The sequence below is a fragment of the Lytechinus pictus genome, chromosome 3 (assembly GCF_037042905.1).
Source record: "Lytechinus pictus isolate F3 Inbred chromosome 3, Lp3.0, whole genome shotgun sequence".
NCBI classification, from domain to species: domain Eukaryota; kingdom Metazoa; phylum Echinodermata; class Echinoidea; order Temnopleuroida; family Toxopneustidae; genus Lytechinus; species Lytechinus pictus.
In genome coordinates, this window is record NC_087247.1 from 34,215,223 (window position 1) to 34,234,291 (window position 19,069).

The following is a 19,069-nucleotide window of genomic DNA, read 5'->3' on the forward strand; positions in this document are numbered from 1 at the left end:
AAGCAAATGGGGTCCCAGACATAAAAGGTTCAAATTGTTATAAATTTGTAATAGGTCAGATATCCCTGATTTCAATTCCCTAAGGTCCACAGGAAAAGATCAACACTATTTAAAAAAAATCAGTATTGACCATTTGCTTGCCTACTTGACAGAAACCAATGTATGTACAATTCTTCTGTTTGTTTATGAGGGACGATGTATTGTTTTAGGGTGGTATAACTCTTGGCAATAATCAAATACTGCAAGATTGCGTAACTGTAGCATATGATAAATTTTTATCCAGGCCGCAAGCAAATTATATACAGCATGCCTATTTCTCTCTCTTTATGTATAGATTTGTACATGATATGATAGCATCTATTATAAAGATGGTATCATTTGTGATAGGATGGTTAGAAAATTAAGAATAATTGAATATTGGTCTATTATTCATATAAATATATCACTCTTAGTCCATCATTAATCCACTTGGTCCTGGTCCTTATTTCTTGGAACAGGAACTTCCCAGCACAACAGAGGGCACCACGGCATCCCCTCCTTCATCACTACCCCCTTCCATGGATCCACCACACCCCATCCACACCTCTCCCCCTCCCCCTGGTGATGGTCTCACCCCACCCCTCTCGGCCTTGGATCTCAACAGCAATCAGAATGCCAACATTGCCATGGCGATCCCTGATGCCAATTTTCCAATCAATGTTGTGCTGAATCTTGGAGGGACAACTTCCAAGGAATCACAAGCTTAATAATAAACCTAGTATTTGTTCCGTCTGCATTAAATGTACATGTTTGTTTGTATTAGAGAAACTATAATCAAACTTCATTCACTATGATTTGTATTGTTGTTTTGTTGAAGTACATGTGCTATATATGCTATAAGTATTAAGAGAAGTCATCTTTATTTCAAGGAGCCCAGTGGTATGATGCTAGGATAATGACAGGCCAAACAAGTCTTGGATGGATTTTAAAAAAATCATTGTTATTATTAAGTTATTTTCTCACATCTCAACTATTTAGACATGAAAGATATTGGAAATGTTGTGTTTTTTCCATTTATTATTTTTTTTTATATTTGGTCTATTTTATGTAGTGACATAGCACCTGTTCCTTTGATAAATACTCCTAATCTTAATTCTTTAGAGATGTAATAGGAGTAAATGAGAAGTAGGATAAGGGTTTGATTTGAGATGAAGTTTCCAATGTTTCATCTAAGTATCTGTCAACTGAGCAGATGTCATTGTCTTGATTTATGTCATATTATAAAATTAAACTCTTTTCTGCATAATAGGGTGACAATTTTTTTTTTGTATTTCAAAGTCATATTTTCAGGAAAGACAAAGAAAATTGGTTGCCTTAACACTTTAAACAATCATACATCTATCCCTTTGACATGTTTTTTCTTTTTAATCATTATTTTTGATAGAGAGCTATGATTTGGTCCACAGGATATTACTTATTGTGTCATTAAAAAAGTGATTTCCCCAAAAAGTTTATACACAATGATCAACTAAGTGTGTACTTCTAAATGGATATATTCAATTCTTCTTCAAATTTGTTATGTTGTGGTTAGGAGTGTTTGCCTTTTTTATTTGCCAGTAAAGAATAGCTTTAAGTATGAATGTTATTTCCTTCTCGGTCAAAAATTCCTAAACTTGATCATTTTTTAAAATGCTTTTTTCCTTCATTTAAAGAGATAATATAGTTTGGAAAGGATAGAAATTAATATTGTGAGATTTTAAATGCTTTTAATGATATTCAAGGAGGCTATTGTAGAAAAATAAGCCAAATTATGCTAATTATTGATCTTCATATGCCCTCATATTCATTAATTATATCAGCAAACAGAAGAAAGAAAAACATCTAGTGATCCTTTATGTGTAATCTCATCTACATGTATGTTTTTCTGTGTGTGTGTCAAACTCGCCAGAGTTGAATCAATTTGTTCCCATTTTAGTGATTCCAAAACTTTATAGCACAAACCACCAGTACTTTCCCAATATTTTGAGATAGTTTTATCCTTTATTTAAATTACATAAGTTAGTTTAATTTAACTATCCGTAAACCATAAAAGTTTTCATTTTCTTATAAAGAAACTACTAAATCATGGCAAAAAGAAGGACCTTCTTCTAGGGAGCTGATGAAATATTTGTACAGACAGGGTATAAAATGAAATTATACCTTGAAAATTCTGCCTTAAAATCTTATCAGGGTTTTTCTATTTTGATGACTGACATTGATATAATTTTCATTATGGAAATATTTTTCTGTAACAGTACCTATGTTCCATAGGCCACCTGCTTGAAGTCTACATATTTTTTCATATTCCTGAAATAGTCTTAATGATAGATGAGAATGTTTGTCTCCTCACATCTTTCAGATTTTACTGTCAAACGTTGATCCAAGATGTAAAAAAAAGATTGCCTAAAATTTTTTGGTTTCACACTTTTATGCTGTCCATGCTTACATAACACTTCATATACTTATAGGGGTAGGAGAGGGGGGAAAAAGTATATCCAGGGATGCTTGCATATTTTAGTATTTTGGCATAGTTCAATATATGTCTCCATATTCAACCAATCAGATTACCTGATCATTGTACTTAGTATGGTCATGGAAATGATTTTTAAATCAGGTTCCACTATTGCCTTTAAAAAAAGTGTGAATACAGTTACTATCTGATTTAGTTTTTGTCAACAATGTCTCACAAAAGGTCATACCAGTTTGCAGAGTACACTTGAATGAGAAACAGAACTGGTGCTGATAAGAAAAGATGAAACTTTTGTTTTTATCTGAATGGTTATAATTACGTATTAATTATCATCCATGGGGGAGGGGGTGAAATTTGGGCCCCATAAAACAAAGCTAAGTAACTGATTGTACATCTTATTTGTGTGATTGATTGCACATAATTATCAGTGCAATCCATCGTTAAAAAATCAGCACTGCAATCAATAAGTTTTGTGATATGGGGTATCGATTGCTTTAGCTCTATCAACAGTTGTGCCTTTTCATATTCATAACAGTACATAGTGCTCAAAAGGCCAGCTGTGAAATAACTGTAAATAATGATTACTAATTTTTATGTATGTGAAATTTATGTTAAATTCTATGGTGGTTGTAGCCATTTTGTACAGTGTAAGGTAAAATTAATATAATCCATGTCACATAATCATTTTATGCAAGATGTTATAAACATTTAATACTTGCTGAAAATTCTATGATATCAGCCTAATTTGTACTCTGTCACAAATTTTTATTTTATTTTGTTGCAAATATTGCTTTGGTACAGAAAGTGCTCCATAAGAATTATTTTTTAATGCGATACAAAAAATATCACAATTATTAATTTGCGACCTATATATTTACATCATTTTCCTCTTTGACAGAGAATATCATTGTAGAGTAATTTCATGCGATAGGTGTTCTAGTCCACACATTTAAATAGAGAATATCATTGGAGAGTAATTTGAACTATTGTGATACATCATTCATAGGTGTTCTAGTCCACACATTTAACCAACCACTTATTCAATGGGATGTAAGTATACACTATTACTGTACCAGATACAAAGAAATGGTGAAATTATATTCAGCTGTTGATAAGTGCATGCATGCATAAACAGCATTTTTGTAATATTTTTATCACTGCTGGGACCCGTTGCAGAAAGAGTTGCAATCAATTGCAACTCTAAAAATCATGCTCAACTTGATTTTCAACCAATCAACAGCGCGCATTTGGGACTTGCGATTGATTTTTTGACTTGCGTTTAAACGCAACTCTTTCTGCAACGGGCCCCAGATGGGACAAGACAACCCTCTCCCATAGGATCCTGTACTAAATAAAATTTGTGGGTAGCACCCCGCTATTGTTGCCCATGGCTGCATGAGCAACAATATCATGACCGCTGCGTCTACCACAGATATTTACTCACATAGTAGCATTTAAAGTTATTGTCAACATATTTATATATTGTTTTGATAATTTGATATTGAATATTGAAAAAATATATTTGAAAAACGTAATCTTATGAGTTTTCATTTTAAATTTCTTGTCATTTAAAGTTTCAGATTATGTGTACTATACAAAAAGGAACGTAATTTACTGAATTACTGATATTGTCTAGAAGGAATATGTCACAATGATTGTAATATATTTACAATATTTGTAAAATTATATGTTTATAATTTTGCTGAACTTGATAATAATCTAAATGTATATTTTGAGGCTTCTCTGCCAAGTCCTTTTCCAAATTTTAATGAATTTGTTTGTATTCTAACAATGAATTGATGTCAAATTGAATTTAAATATTTTTGTATTTATTGATAAGTTGATGAGATATAAAAAAATATATTTGTAAAGATATAAATGATTGATTTTTAAAAATATATTTGATTTGATATTCAAACATTGAACAAGTAATTTATTTTTTGATGTATCAGGTTAATGAAGAGCCAGTAAGATTTGATTTCTGTCTGTGTACCACTTCTTCATGTTTTGTAAAACTTGCTTTCAATAACAAATGCTGTATAAATATTTTTTCTGGGCATATCAGTATCAAATGGCGTGATTTTGGTAGCGTATTTACCTTTAAAACAATCACATTTGTGTTTTTTGTCTAATACAAATAATTTCAAATACATCAGAAGATTTCATATTTATCTGATCTTAACTATAATCTGCTATCTGTCTTTCATTTGGTAACACTGCCCTTTATTCCTTTTTGAAATCAAACTGGCAAACTTGTTCATCTTTTTAAAGTCTTTTGGTGTATGTCTCCTGCGTTGTAATCCAATTTCAATCCCAATGTCGCACCTGTGTCCTTTGGCAAGGCATCAAAATTGATTTTGCTACTGTTTACTTTGGCGTTCAATGGGTACTCATGAGGATGAGAAAGCAGTAATATAGTATGCAAAACAATTGAACTTTAAAGTTCTTACTGGAAATCTGCTCGGGAGAGAAGAAAATACATACATTGTGTATGGGCAAATATGTCTGTAAAGTCCCAATATATTAAGCTTTTTATGAAAATTAATTATATTTAATATCATTCATATTAATATCAACCTCAATATGATTATGATGATGATTATTATTATCATTATTATTATTATCATTATTATTTTATTATCATTATTATTATTACTATTTATTATAATTGAATGTTCTAGTCATGAGTGATGGTCATCATATTTTCATGTTTTATTACCATGGTTTCATTTCCCATGTCCCCATTTATTGCTTATATTTGAATTATTCTTTCATGATTGATATATTGTTACAAAATCCTAGACTTACACAAAGGTTGTTTTTTGTATGAATGTAGATGTTCCATTGTTCAGAGTGTTGTAGTGTTTTGCTAGTTGTAAAAAATTATATATTATTTTGTCAACTGTGTAATATCAGTCTATGTTTATTTCCCAGAGAAAACCAAGCAAATCATTTAACTAGTTGAGGTGTTTAATGATGCATTATGTGGTTTAAAAATATATTAATTCAAGCTATCAAGTTTACAAGGTGTGGTAAGTTATCTTTGTTAATTGAGTATGATGTATAGAAAAAAAATATTAGGTGCTCTTTTTGTTGCCATTTGCTATTTTTGCTGACTAATGTTTTTATTGGTCCAATCATATACTGTAAACGCATTTCTCTGACCTGGTTTGCCATTTTTCATTTTGAAAATAAATTTGCAAGACAGTTCAACAGTTCTCATTAGGTAATTTTCTGGAAGTAAAAAAAGAAGAAATTCATATTGAGAGTTTTTAATTATTAGATTAAAACTTAGAGAGAAAAAATTAGAGAAAAAATTTAGAAGTGTTTGATTTCTAACAGAATTCTAAATCGATGATGGATTATAAATTGATATTCATTTCCCCCTTTTTTATTCAAAGTAGGTATGTTTTCCCTTGTGTTCCTACATTGTTATGGAAAGAAACATATTTGATGAAGTGTATTGATCTCAGTTGTCAAAAAAATTATGACCCTTCTTAAATATTTTCTATGTCGTTCAGACATTTCTTTTCAAGATTTATTTAATGATAATACAAAAAAATTCTAACAACGCTTTTTACATATGTTTTAAAGCATAATTGAAAAAGAAAGAAGTATAAATAGTACAAAACATTTTAAGAATATATAGAAAACAATAAAGATTGTAAATGTAAAAAAACACAATTTCTGCATTTGATTAGAAATGTATAAGTAATCAGCCTTTCTTAGGTTTGTTTCTTTTTGAGCTTATAATTATTTAAAATTTGTAACATTCAGATATTCTTGCTGGCCTTGAACTTGTAAAGTTGATTTTTTTTTTTTTTTTTTTTTACAATTTGAGTTTATGTGCAATTTTATTTCCTCTTAAATGAAATCCTATATTTGTTTCCTTTTTTTATGTTTTATTATATCATTGTATTTATGGCTTTGGGTTATACAATCCCGCTTCTTTTTTTTCCATTTCGTTTTATAAAGATACATGATATTTCTATAACTGCCAGTCTGTAAATAGGTTAAGAAAAGTGTACTCCTTAAAATAGAGAATGACTATTCAAGAAATAAACAAATACTTATTTTAGACATAAAAGTGCGTCAGATGTATTTATTATAATTTAAAAAAATATGTTCTGAAGGCAGCATGTAAGATATTGATATACCCCCTTTCCCCTTATGATTTTCAAGACCACTGAGCAGGAAAAAGTTTTCCTGGTAGAAGTAGAAGGAGGAGAAGAAGAAGGAAAAGGAAGGAAGGAAGAGGAGAAGGAGGAGGATGAAGGAGAAGATGAAGGAGGAGAAGAAGAAGAAGAAGGAGGAGGAGGAGAAGGAAGAAAAGAAAAGAAGAAGAAGGAAAGAACAAGCTGTCTGAAATACATTTTACCACTTTTTTTACCCGCTACCCGAGCGCGCTGGGCCTGCCTTTGTATACTATGGGGGCTGATAATCAAGACTGCACAATTACAATCACGCAGAAAACCCGTGATATGTATTATTATATTACGTGCAACTTATCACGCGATAAACGTCTGCGAGAAAATCATCAGAAAATGGCCCAGAAAAAAACAAATTTTGTTGGGATTCCAAGAGATATTGATTCTGATGATGATGGAGATGATGACGAAGTTGGAAAGACGGATTTGCGAAGAATTGGAAAAACACCTTCCCAACGATTATGGCACTTTTCTGGCCCAGGTAAGTTGTGAACTTGTGAAGTTGTGTTCGTGACGAGAAAAACAAGGCTGACATGAAAATGAAGTTGTGGGACTGTGCGCTGGAGTATAGTAGAGATGGAGAGCGAAAGAAAATAGAATTAGAAAGTCATGACGTGTCATGGCCGGGGTAGCCAGGGGCGGTATTCTGAAAATCGTGTTAACTTTTTGGTGTTAAATATCGTGTTATCTCTCTGATTTAACACGCCCCTAAATACCCCCAAAAGGCCAAATCGGTATTCTGTCTTTTCTGAAAACCGTGTTTAAATAATAATCATTGATAATTAATAATATCTGCGTGTTACTGTTAGTGTTACCGGTATCTTATTTCATCATCATGTTATCTTGACTTCAGGCAGCTCCACCCACTCCACTCACATGTATTGCGAGGTTAGTAGTATACTAATACCACTCCTAGTACCAATGAGGTCCAACATTACATGTATGGACCTCATAGGCGACATCAGTAGTATTTTTGGTTAGAAATCTCTGAGAACAGGATATTTAAACATTATATCACAAGTACAAGCTATAATTCCTTTCTCTTATTTAAATTATAATTTTATAGTGTAAATGCATCGTTAGCAACAACAAAAAATGAAAGAAATGAAGGGGAACTTACATTTTCACGGCTTTTTCCTGATTTTCTGGGCAGCTGCTCTTCTCTTCTGACTCGCGATCGAAGCTGATATGAAGATCACGTGATTCGCGTTCTCGTCAGCTGATCGGTTGGTTATTCTTTTCGTCAGACGTTAATAATATATATTTTATAATGCTAGCATTCATCGCTAATTTAGGTGAAAGAGATTGAAGTTAAACAGCGGCAGGTCGGAATCATAATTATTTTGGAAGAGTGTATTTATACACTCGATCTCATACCTGACGTAGACGGCGCTATTTAACAAATGCACAATCTTCAATATAAAAAATAAAACAGAAAGAACGCCTTGAACACGGGCCAAAATGCCTAACGATTTCTCCGTGGCATTAACAACTATCGTAAAGGGCGCTCCATTTATCAATAAAGATGGACGCTAAGCTGTCTATGGCGACAAAATTTGCCGCAAATATTTACGAAGAATTGTGAGAAATGGTCTGAAAATGCAACAAAAGAACCGGTGAGTACCGATTAAACATTATTAAATTTGTAAATAGATTATACATACCTTGTAGATTTAGTTTTTAAGGTGATATTAGTGCTTAGTTCTAAGCTAGGGAGGCCCAAACGCGCGTGAGTGGAGTCCCAGTTTATTAGCACGGGTAAGTATTGGGGTGTCGCCTAGAGTGACTAATACTAACCTCGCACCATGAACAGCGTTTGGCAGTGGATTTCTAACTACCGGTAATACTAATAGTGGGTCACGCGTGCTGCGATCCCACTTCTGGTGTCCACAACACACGACTTCTATATTTTCTATGGCTTGATTTTTCTGTGCGCAGCGGCATGTAATGAACCCTTCCCAACGATTATGGCACTTTTCTGGCCCAGGTAAGTTGTGAACTTGTGAAGTTGTGTTCGTGACGAGAAAAACAAGGCTGACATGAAAATGAAGTTGTGGGACTGTGCGCTGGAGTATAGTAGAGATGGAGAGCGAAAGAAAATAGAATTAGAAAGTCATGACGTGTCATGGCCGGGGTAGCCAGGGGCGGTATTCTGAAAATCGTGTTAACTTTTTGGTGTTAAATATCGTGTTATCTCTCTGATTTAACACGCCCCTAAATACCCCCAAAAGGCCAAATCGGTATTCTGAAAACCGTGTTTAATAATAATCATGATAATTAATAATATCTGCGTGTTACTGTTAGTGTTACCGGTATCTTATTTCATCATCATGTTATCTTGACTTCAGGCAGCTCCACCCACTCCACTCACACGTATTGCGAGGTTAGTAGTATACTAATACTAACCTCGCACCATGAACAGCGTTTGGCAGTGGATTTCTAACTACCGGTAGTAGTGGGTCACGCGTGCTGCGATCCCACTTCTGGTGTCCACAACACACGACTTCTATATTTTCTATGGCTTGATTTTTCTGTGCGCAGCGGCATGTAATGAACCCTTGAGTGCTCCCACTCTGCATCTACATGTATTTAATCCAATCAAATGTGCTGTTACTCTTAAAGAAACAAATCGTGCAAAATTTTCAGGGAAAAGGAGGGTGCACGCACGGTGACACGAAGCCTGCATTGTGACATTTTTGCAAGCGCATACATGCAACTAAATAAAAGTTAAATAATAATAAAGTTACCTTTGTACATTTAATACATTATTTTTCTAGGCGATTTACATTGTAAGAAGTATTATTACCACGGTCATCTGATCCTGGCATGCAATTTAAACAAGGGACATTTTTTCCTACATGGAATTTTTCGGGGGGGGGGGGGGGCAAGAGTGCACAAAGTGCAAGTTGAAATTTTCAGATGCTGACCTGAAAATTAGTCATTTTGGGGGCTCTTGTCAGTTTTCATGTTTTTTTCTGCTTACAACCACTGTTAAATTTCAATTATCATTTTTGTATCTTCTACTCTTTTTTTATCTCAAAAACCGGAAAAAAGAATACTAGCAAATTGAAGTTATATTCAAAAGGATATAAAATGAATGGGGCGCACCCCATACCCTTAGTTGGGGGAGGGTAAATCTTAATTATTTCTTGAAACAGTAAAATAGAGTACTCTATTATTACACAAAACAAATACACTGTTTATTTCCTTAAAACTAGTGAAATGAAATTCACTGTCAAACCATAGACTGATTTGTCAATCTGAGACACTAGACCCAAAACAAAATTATAATAATTTTAATAGAAAAGATGTACTGCCTATCAACATAACTGATTTTGCAGTATATTCTGCCTAACCGGCCAAATGTGTCATCCCCATCCTTTCTTACGCTCTCACATGTTTATCCCCCCTCTCTCTCTCCCCATTCCTTTTCTCGCCTGTTTAAAAATATCAGAACCCCCGCCCCCCCCCAAAAAAAAAAAAAAGAGAGAGAGAGAGAGAGGAAGTTCCACCACAAAGAATAAACTTAAAAAAGGAAATGAAAAGGAGTAAATGAGATATTATTTTCTAAATTTATGTATTGTCACAATCTATCACAAAATTAGCTTTCCTTATAGTAAGAGAGTGAACAATTTTGCTTGCTCGCTCGCTTCGATCGCTTTCAACTTTTTTTGGCAGAAATTTTGCTCTATATGCCATGCTTGGCCGCTCAAAATTTGTGGCTCATCATGCCATTGACATAGCCTATTTGGATATGACAAAATCGGAGATTGTGTTCAAGTTTACCAAATCCTTTCAGAATATCAATAAGATTTAAAACATTCTTGTTGACCAAAGAAAATAATATGAGGAAAATCCTAATGGAATAGAAATCAACCTTGTTATCATTCTTCAGAATTAGCTATGAAATTTGTATAAAAATTGTTGTTAAAATTGCAATCAGATCTGTCTGAATTATTCTTGTCATCAAATAACTATAATCTTTATCATAATCATTATTACGATCATTATTATTAATATTGTCATTATCATTATTAGTCATGATTACAACACATAAATAATGTTTTTTTTTTCATCACTGCTGTTTTCTTTGTAACATAATGTGATGATAATTCTTGATAATGGTGATAATTACAATTGATGGCACTGCTAGTACACTTACTACTGCTGCTGCTACTGCTATTGTTGACTGGTAGAATTGACCATTAGTGTCATTAAATATACAGAAAATTTTAAACATTTATAATTACTCATATAAAAACAAATGAAACTACAAAATACGAAATGCCTTGAAAAAGCCTTGAAAATGCCTTGAAATTTCAAGGCTCAAAATCCTCAAGGCCAAGGCTTGAATGTTCAAGGCCAAGACTTTGAAATAGAAAGGTAGATGGAAAATATAGCTGGAAAAATGAATGAAATTTACAGTAAATTCTGCCAGATGAAATATGCCCGTATTTGTTCTTTTTGACGTTTGCATCTGCTAGAAAAAGTGCAGCCATCGTCATCCCCAACTTAACCTCTCCTTAACGCAGTGTTAAATGTTGGTGTTATTTTTGAACAAAATTTTAGCTAACACCATTTTCAGAATACCAAATTTTGTGATATCTTCCTCCCTAACACCGCGTATAGGGGTTGCGCACTGCGTATTTCATGACCTTCGCGGTGTTACCACTTGGGCCATGCTAACACGATCTTCAGAATACCAATCGTGTTAGCTAACACCGTTTTTGTGCTAACACGGTTTTCAGAATACCGCCCCAGGAGGCTCCTGGAGATAATGTCATATCACTGACTAACCCAGGGAGCTCTGGCCCGCTTTGCGGGCCGGAGCCCAGGACTCATCTGTGTAATTATTAGGCAGAGGGTACTCTCCAAACTGGGTAGATTGGGGTCGCAATAGCACCCAAAATAAAAGGGGAAAAAATAAATCATGCACCCACAGTAGGTCTATCATGACAAAAAATCCTGACATCGAGGCACAAACTGGACCCTCAAAAAAGGAAAAGTTCTGTTTCGTTCGTTCTCCTTCTTTCAAAATTGAAAACAAAATGGCCGATCGATACCAAGAATGAACGCGACATGGTCATGGTCTCATGGAGGTCTAACTTATCCTTTTTTGAGGGTCCAGTTGGTGCTTCGATGTCAGGATTCTGTGTCATGGTAGACCTTCATCCGTATGATCGAGGTAAGTGCATGATTTATTTTTTTCCCTTTTATTTGGAGTGCTATTGCGACCCCATTCTGCCCCATTTTGGAGAGTACCAATGTCTGCCTAGGTACGAGTCCCAACGTGCTTCAATCTCCACGGAGCCAGGGACGGGACACTCGCACGTATTGCGAGGTTAGTGCTACACTAACCTCGCACTACGAACATGTTTACGCAATGGATTTTAGAGTTGCCGGTTATAATTGCTTCATAGTGGGAATATTGTTAGCCGAAACTCATTCCGCTACTCACCAGGGCTTTTACTGGTGAATAGCATTCCATTTTCAATTTTTTAAATATTTTTTAATATAAAAAGCACATAAAAAAGAGCAAAATCGCTTACAACCTGGAAAGTGGCTTCGCATCATGTCTCTTCCACGGAAATAAAAGGAAGGTCGTTGGTTGCGCTAATACAATTCACAACCTTAATTCAGCTTGTCGGTATTTTTTAAACTAGATTTTTGATTCAATGTATGCGCAGTTCCCATGATTGTTTGATAAAATATAGACACCAATAAATGCAATAACTTAAAAAACATACTTTTTATATTATTTTTGCTGACGATAATAGTTTTTTGAAAAACATTCAAAGCGATGACAAATCAAACAAAAAATAGAAAATTCCGTGAACAAATTTTGTAGTGCTACCATTCGTTTGTTAATAAACGTTCCACCAAAGTCTTTACAGTAAAAAGATTGGACACTTTGCCGACTTTGCGTAACGCTTTGCGATTTACGTGTAAAATAGTTTTTGTGCCTAATCTTTCCCTTGTAGAGTCTTTGATATGAAGATAAATTGTGCGCCCTCTTTAGCTAATTAGATATAATTTCGGAAATAGAAGCAAGCTCCGTATTTTGTCAACGAGAAGAAAAATCAGCGCTTAAATGACGCTATTTGAGGGATATTCATGATATTAGGGGAAATTGACTTCACATCTTTCAGTAAGTTTCATAGAAGTACTTGATTTTACAAAAACCTCTTCGTATATTTGCAGGAGGGCCATGCAATTGTGCATGCGCCGTGCCTTCAATTTTCCTGTGCACGGCGGCACGTAATGCACCCACGAGTGGAGACGGGATGCCATTGCTCTATGCACACAGAGTATTTTGGCAACAATCAAGTTGTTGCAAAATACTTGTTTTCTTTAGGGTTTTGAGCCCAAATGGGCTACGATATTGGTTTGCAACTTTTGGCAAAAAATTGTTCTTTTTTTAGTGAAATTATACTTTACTAAATACATGAAAATATCAAAAGTAGAGGAGCGTTTACTCACAGTCTGTTATTGTCGCCACCTTGCCATCTTTGTTATTGTAGCCTAGATACAAAGACGTGTATAGAGGGCGACAATATCACGAGCAGTGCCAACTAGATAAAAAAGATACTTGCATCGGCCGATAAATGTCATGAATTGTAAAATACTTGCATCAGCCGATGAATATTATGAATCGTTGTTGCCATTTTGCCGTCTTTGCTATCGTAGACTAGCTAAAATAGGCTACGATCCTTGATGTGCGTCACGTAGCTTGGCGAAAGATAAAAGAGAATAAGATGGCGATACAAACACCGCGGCAAGTCTTCCCCGTCTTTTCAAGATATTTTTTCGTTTTTATTATGAATTCTTTGTTTAAAAATGGAATCAATATCGTAGAAATGTCGGAAATGAAGGTTGATAAATAGCATTTAAATGTTTTCAAATAAACGTTATGATGCAGGCCTAGTTTCTAGTGTACCGTGAAGCCTTCATTCTGGAGAAAAATATGGTTATTCATTCATTTCATTCTTTCTGTAGGTCACTGAAGAAAAATATGATTATTTATGTCATTCTTTCTGTAGGTCACTGTATATCAAAATTGATGTTAATTCACTATCCTAATAGGGCAAGTGATATTAAAAAATAATTGTAGAGGCCTGCTTGTATTATATAACAAAGAAGTCTACCCCACCTAATTTTAACAAAGCACACACGTTCACTCTTAATCTTATGCTGAAACAGAAGATGGCATTTTGAGCTACTAAAATAGTTAGACGGTCCTTGCGCACAAGCTCTGGTAGCGCATGCCGCTACGTTGTGGGCGGAGCTATTCAAGTAACCGTAAACCAGCTTATTTTAACTGAAAAATAACTGTTGGAGATGAAAAAAAAAAAATAAGTCAAGTTTTTTTCATAGCCTCTGTCCTGATTTACCGGTAGCGATTGTCTCGTGACTCCATGCAATTTTTTTTTTTTTTTTTACATTTTAGGAAATTTGATGCATTTTTTTGTTCAAAATTCTCCTGAAGATGACAAAACACACTTGTTGAAATGTCAAGTTTGGGTGGTCCTTTTCAGGACCAACACATGCCCACTATAGAATACATGATGTACATGTACACTACCTTGGAACCACTACACTCTTTCTTCTTTGCCATGGAAACTATCAGAAGTTACAATGTTTCTGGTAATCCTGACTCTGCTGATGAGACAATCACTAGACCAAATATAAAATTTATACTATTTGAACATTATATTAGATCAAATTACAGTAGCACTTATAGTGACATTTATATTTTTTGTAAATTAATATTATATTGCATATAAAGAGAAAATTGAATGATAAAATACAAGCTAGAAAAAAAATGTTGGAACAGTTAACATGAAGAGAAGATTCCACCTTTACATGTATAACAGCTGAAAAAACAACAAATTTTTATATAAAGTTTTAGCCTATAGAGGGCACCATACCATGTAGTCACTGCAATACATACATGTACATGAAGATCTACTATGAAAATCAATATTGTGCTGTAGATTTCAATGAAATCTTTTTTGATAATACTCTATAGCCCCTTTCTCATTACATTTCTTTGTTGTAACTTAATTTACAAATAAATACCTGTACTTATATATGTTTGTACAGTAGATCCTTTTGTCTCTCCTGTATAGTAGTTCCATGTGATGCATATTCTCATTAGTTGTGTCTAGCTGATGAGACTACATGTAGTCAGTTTCTCCACTGATCTGGTGCAGCGTGCATGCATGCCAAAAATGAACAGCATTTGATAGCCACACAGGTGCATGTCAGCTGATCAGGGAACAATTTTACATTGCATGCATACAGTGGTCTGCACTGTTTACATTTTCAATACTCCGCTCTCAATGGACCAGAATCACTGGAGCTGGACTCTGAAGAAAATCCTCATTTCTCCAAGCTTTCTTATAAAGAGATTATGATTGCCTTGGTGCATCACTAAAGATCTCATTCTTTGCTATTTGGGGCTGAAACTTATATATGTCAGGCTCAAATTCACTTTATTTTTGCAATGTCAAGGCTGTGATATATATGCCACTTAATGACTTATATGTGCTGATTGCTTTTTTGAGAAGTGAGGTTTTGAAAAGTACTTTTTTATATATTTTGGATCTGCCCTCTGATATTCTTGGATATCACCATCATGACAAATAATGGGAATTACTGGAACCCTGTGTACCTTTACAAGAATGAAAATGGAAGTGAGTATGACAGATGTATTCCTGACTTTAATCATTCTTCTGTTGCTATTGTATATATTATGTTTGAAAGGGGAAGTTCACCCCTTTTTTTATTTCTTTTTAGGAGCAGATGTGAAATGATGTTTCTATTGTTATACAATAAAATCTATTTTCTGAGAAAATGATATTTTATTGATTTGTTACCATACGATATATCTGTACGAAAGCCATTTGCATATGACGTCACAAATGAAATTATTAAAATTCTAACGACTTTTTCATTCTTTGATGGAGTTTCCTCGAACCTTTAATACCAATATTTAAAAATATTTTTATGCTATTTAAAAAAAACTTTTTATCAGGGTGAACTTTCCCTTTAGGTTGGGTCAAAGTTTTTTTTAAAGCTTATAATAGTTCAACAATAGAAAACTTGAAGAAGAAATTACTTTTAATAATTCTTCATAGTTTTATGTAATGCTTTTGATCACATGCAAACGTCACATCTTGTTTTTCTTCTTGGAAAGATTTCAATATGTAGCCTACACCCTTGAAAAATGGTTGGGTATGAAATGCTATTCACCTGTATACCTTTGGCTTTCGGTGGAATGAGGAAACACAACAATCTTTTTTCTCTTTTGTTGACTGGCCAAGGAATGCAGGATTATACTGACTCGCCTTGACAAATGAAATGAAGATATGTAGGCCTATATATTTCCCCTTAAATATTGGAGAATCTGCAATTGAAAAAAAAATTAGTCAATAAGGATGCATTTATACATAAAAGCTGTTTTTAGGCAGCAATTCTGTGATTTATCATGCAAGTTTTCCTAACATAATTTTGCGTGTGAAAAATGTTTTCATTCAAGTAGGTTGATAACACTTTGTATACATGTAAAGATGTTACTATACACCCCAAATATAATTCTTCACCAATAATGGATGTAAAAAAGAAACGGAATTCTTATGCATAAGTCATGATTGTAAACTATGAGCTTGCTTTATACAATAGTTAGGCCTTGGAATACAGGGGCCTTGGAACAGGGGGAGGGGGCTGCAGCCCCCCCCCCCCCTCCACTTTAAAAAAAAACGTGAATAGTAATGTAAAGTAAATATGACCATCTGATTGTGATATTTTGTATGGTCAGCCCTTCAACTTTCAGCACAGCCCCTACTTTCAAAACCATTCCATGGCCCCTGTATAAGCCAGTTCCTAGTTCCATTTTGCACATGATCAGAAGAAGGTCATTTTAACTCAGATGGAATGGTGGTTTGATATTCAATGAGATAAGCACCAACTTTGATTTCTTGATTATTCATATGTATTCTTTTAAATTGTGTTTTTCATTAGATCCACTAGAAAACAATGTGTCTATTATCGACTGGTATTTTGCGCTATGATAGTCAAGTACAGTACATCATAAGAGCAGCATGCTATGCATTCAAAGTATAAAATTGATGTGCTTTTCTAGTTACCTAGTTTTTGCAATTTCTGCATCCTGTTTATGTATCAGAAATGTTCATGTAAAACCTGCCTTTGAAATTTTCCTAACCTAATGAAAGAAAGGAAATGTCATTTGTACAAACTTGCCCATGAGGTAACTATGTACTGGCTTTATAGCATGAATATTCTTAATTTTCATGTTATGATTTTGGCCTACATGTAGCCTAAAAGCCATTGAATCTTTCCAGGCCTTGTTGGTCATTGGATATGGGTTGCTTGATTGCCTTGAACCAGCTCAGGCCAGATTGTGGCAATGGGTTCTAGGGGTAGGATTCATGTTTCACTTTATAATTCCATACAGCTTAGTTATACCTGAGTGAAAGATGTCTTTTTTCTATCAATGTGTCTGTGTCTGTACTGTAGAGAAACTGTAGTCAGGCATTGATGTATCTGTATTGACGATAAATGCATTTATAAGAGAAGCAAGCCTTCTATCAGAAAGTAGAAAAAAATCTGGTTATCAAGCTGCAAAAATGTTTTAGGGTGCGTTTATCCGCCACTTTTTCACCCTAGAATCATGATCTGAATCATGATTCAAATCATGATTCTGCAGAATCACGATTGCATTTAGTCGAAATTGAATATAATCATGATTAGAATCACAAACATGAAAACGAAAAAAGGGGCGTTTGGAAAGACGTTTCTGCAGAATCACGTACGAAAATGTTCGAATAAACGATATCGTGATTTGAATCATGATTATATGACCTCACTGTGTCGGGCTACTTTCGGTTTGACTCTTGCCAAGCTCAAGGCTCTCTATATGCTCATTGTATGTACATGATTACTCTGCATGCATTTCTTGTCATGTTCAAGTTCTGTGTTGGTCATCGCATCGTCCACTACTTTTCATTTTTTGGTCATGTCTTCAACTTCAAGTTCTAGTAAATTAATTAACTGGACAGACAATGATCTCAGTTGTTGTTGAGTATAGAGTGTCAATATTAAATTGGATCTACGCTGAAATTCACTTCCGAACACCATTTTGGATAAACTAACAAGATGAATAGAAGCATATGGACCCTATATGATAGAATTAAACAAAATTAGGTATAGACTGAATTCTGGAAGCAAAAGATTTTTCGAGAGCCGAAACACGTGCGAAAAACTTTCTCTGTCAAACTGCACACTAGTGATACGCACTGGATTGGCCCGAATCTGAGGAGAAACAGCATTGGAATGAAGGTTGTCTAAACGCTGATTCTGTGATATCGTGATTCATGTTTGTGTTTTGAATCAATATCATGATTCAAATCATGATTCAAATCATGATTCTGGATTGAGGTCGCATAAACGCAGCCTAAGTTTCATCCTTATCAGCTTGTCAGATTCAATCAACCTTTCTTCTTGCATACAATGCATGCACATTCTCCACTCCTTGGGGAGTAATTCATCTGTCCAATGTGAGGTTCTGGCATTGATGGTTAAACAAGGTAGCATATCATAAATAGTGTTATTGAAGGACATCAGAGCTGCAGTGATATTTGAATCCTAGAGCCTGTTCAGACCGGCAGAGATAGCGCGATCTAGCGCGCGCTAGATTGCGCTATCTCTGCGGTGTGGAAGGTACAACGTCGTTTCAGTCCGCCCAACAGCGAGCCACGGCGAGCCAAAACGGCGTGCCACTGGAGCACCTCTTGGGGGTGGTCCACGAGAGATAGCGCGGTCTAGCGCACGCTAGATCGCGCTATCTCTGCCGGTGTGAACCCGAGCTACGATAGCACGCCGGAAGTCATCGTTCTACACGCGGGGAATTTTATACTCATTCTGTATACAACGCCATGAAATAAACGTAGGCCGGCTAGCATAATAGGCACAGCGATATCGAGCTCTCAACTAACTAGTACGGGTTCGTAATAGCGCGCGAAATCTTTGACCGCTCTGACCTCATGACGTCACGCGTCATGGCAACAGGACCTCTAAAAAAAGGGAGTGCTACGATAGACCGCGCTATCTCACTGCGGTGTGAATCCGGCGAATGCCAATGGGCGGACCGTGGATCGCGCTACGATAGCGCGATCCACGGTCCGCCCACGGTCCCCCCTTGCGGTGTGAACAGCCTCCTAGACCCCGGTGGATATTCTGATGCACAAACCCTTTTTCCCAAAACAGGAAGCTTCATTATGAATAACATTTTATTACCAGGATATATAAATGAAATTTTTCATTACGGTACTCTCTTCTGGCCATTTTATAT

The 19,069-nt window shown here is 35.0% G+C and overlaps 2 protein-coding genes across 5 annotated transcripts in view; both read left to right on the top strand.

The window, feature by feature from the left end:
• The window catches only part of LOC129255681 (DCC-interacting protein 13-alpha-like), a 30,518-nt gene extending 26,409 nt beyond the window's left edge, over positions 1–4,109 (top strand). The window contains exon 17 of the mRNA XM_064096878.1: positions 498–4,109. The gene's annotated coding sequence lies outside the window, so the exon portion shown is untranslated. The remainder of the gene's footprint in view (positions 1–497) is intronic.
• A 10,734-nt stretch (positions 4,110–14,843) lies between these two features.
• The window catches only part of LOC129257392 (6-phosphofructo-2-kinase/fructose-2,6-bisphosphatase-like), a 39,823-nt gene continuing 35,597 nt past the window's right edge, over positions 14,844–19,069 (top strand). For 2 of the 4 annotated variants that reach the window (XM_054895699.2, XM_054895701.2), the window contains exon 1: positions 14,941–15,392. In XM_054895699.2, the coding sequence (XP_054751674.2) occupies positions 15,335–15,392 (58 nt within the window). In that variant the 5' untranslated portion in view covers positions 14,941–15,334. Of the gene's footprint in view, positions 15,393–19,069 lie in introns of all 4 variants that reach the window. The other 2 variants (XM_054895700.2, XM_064096882.1) reach the window with 2 other exon arrangements.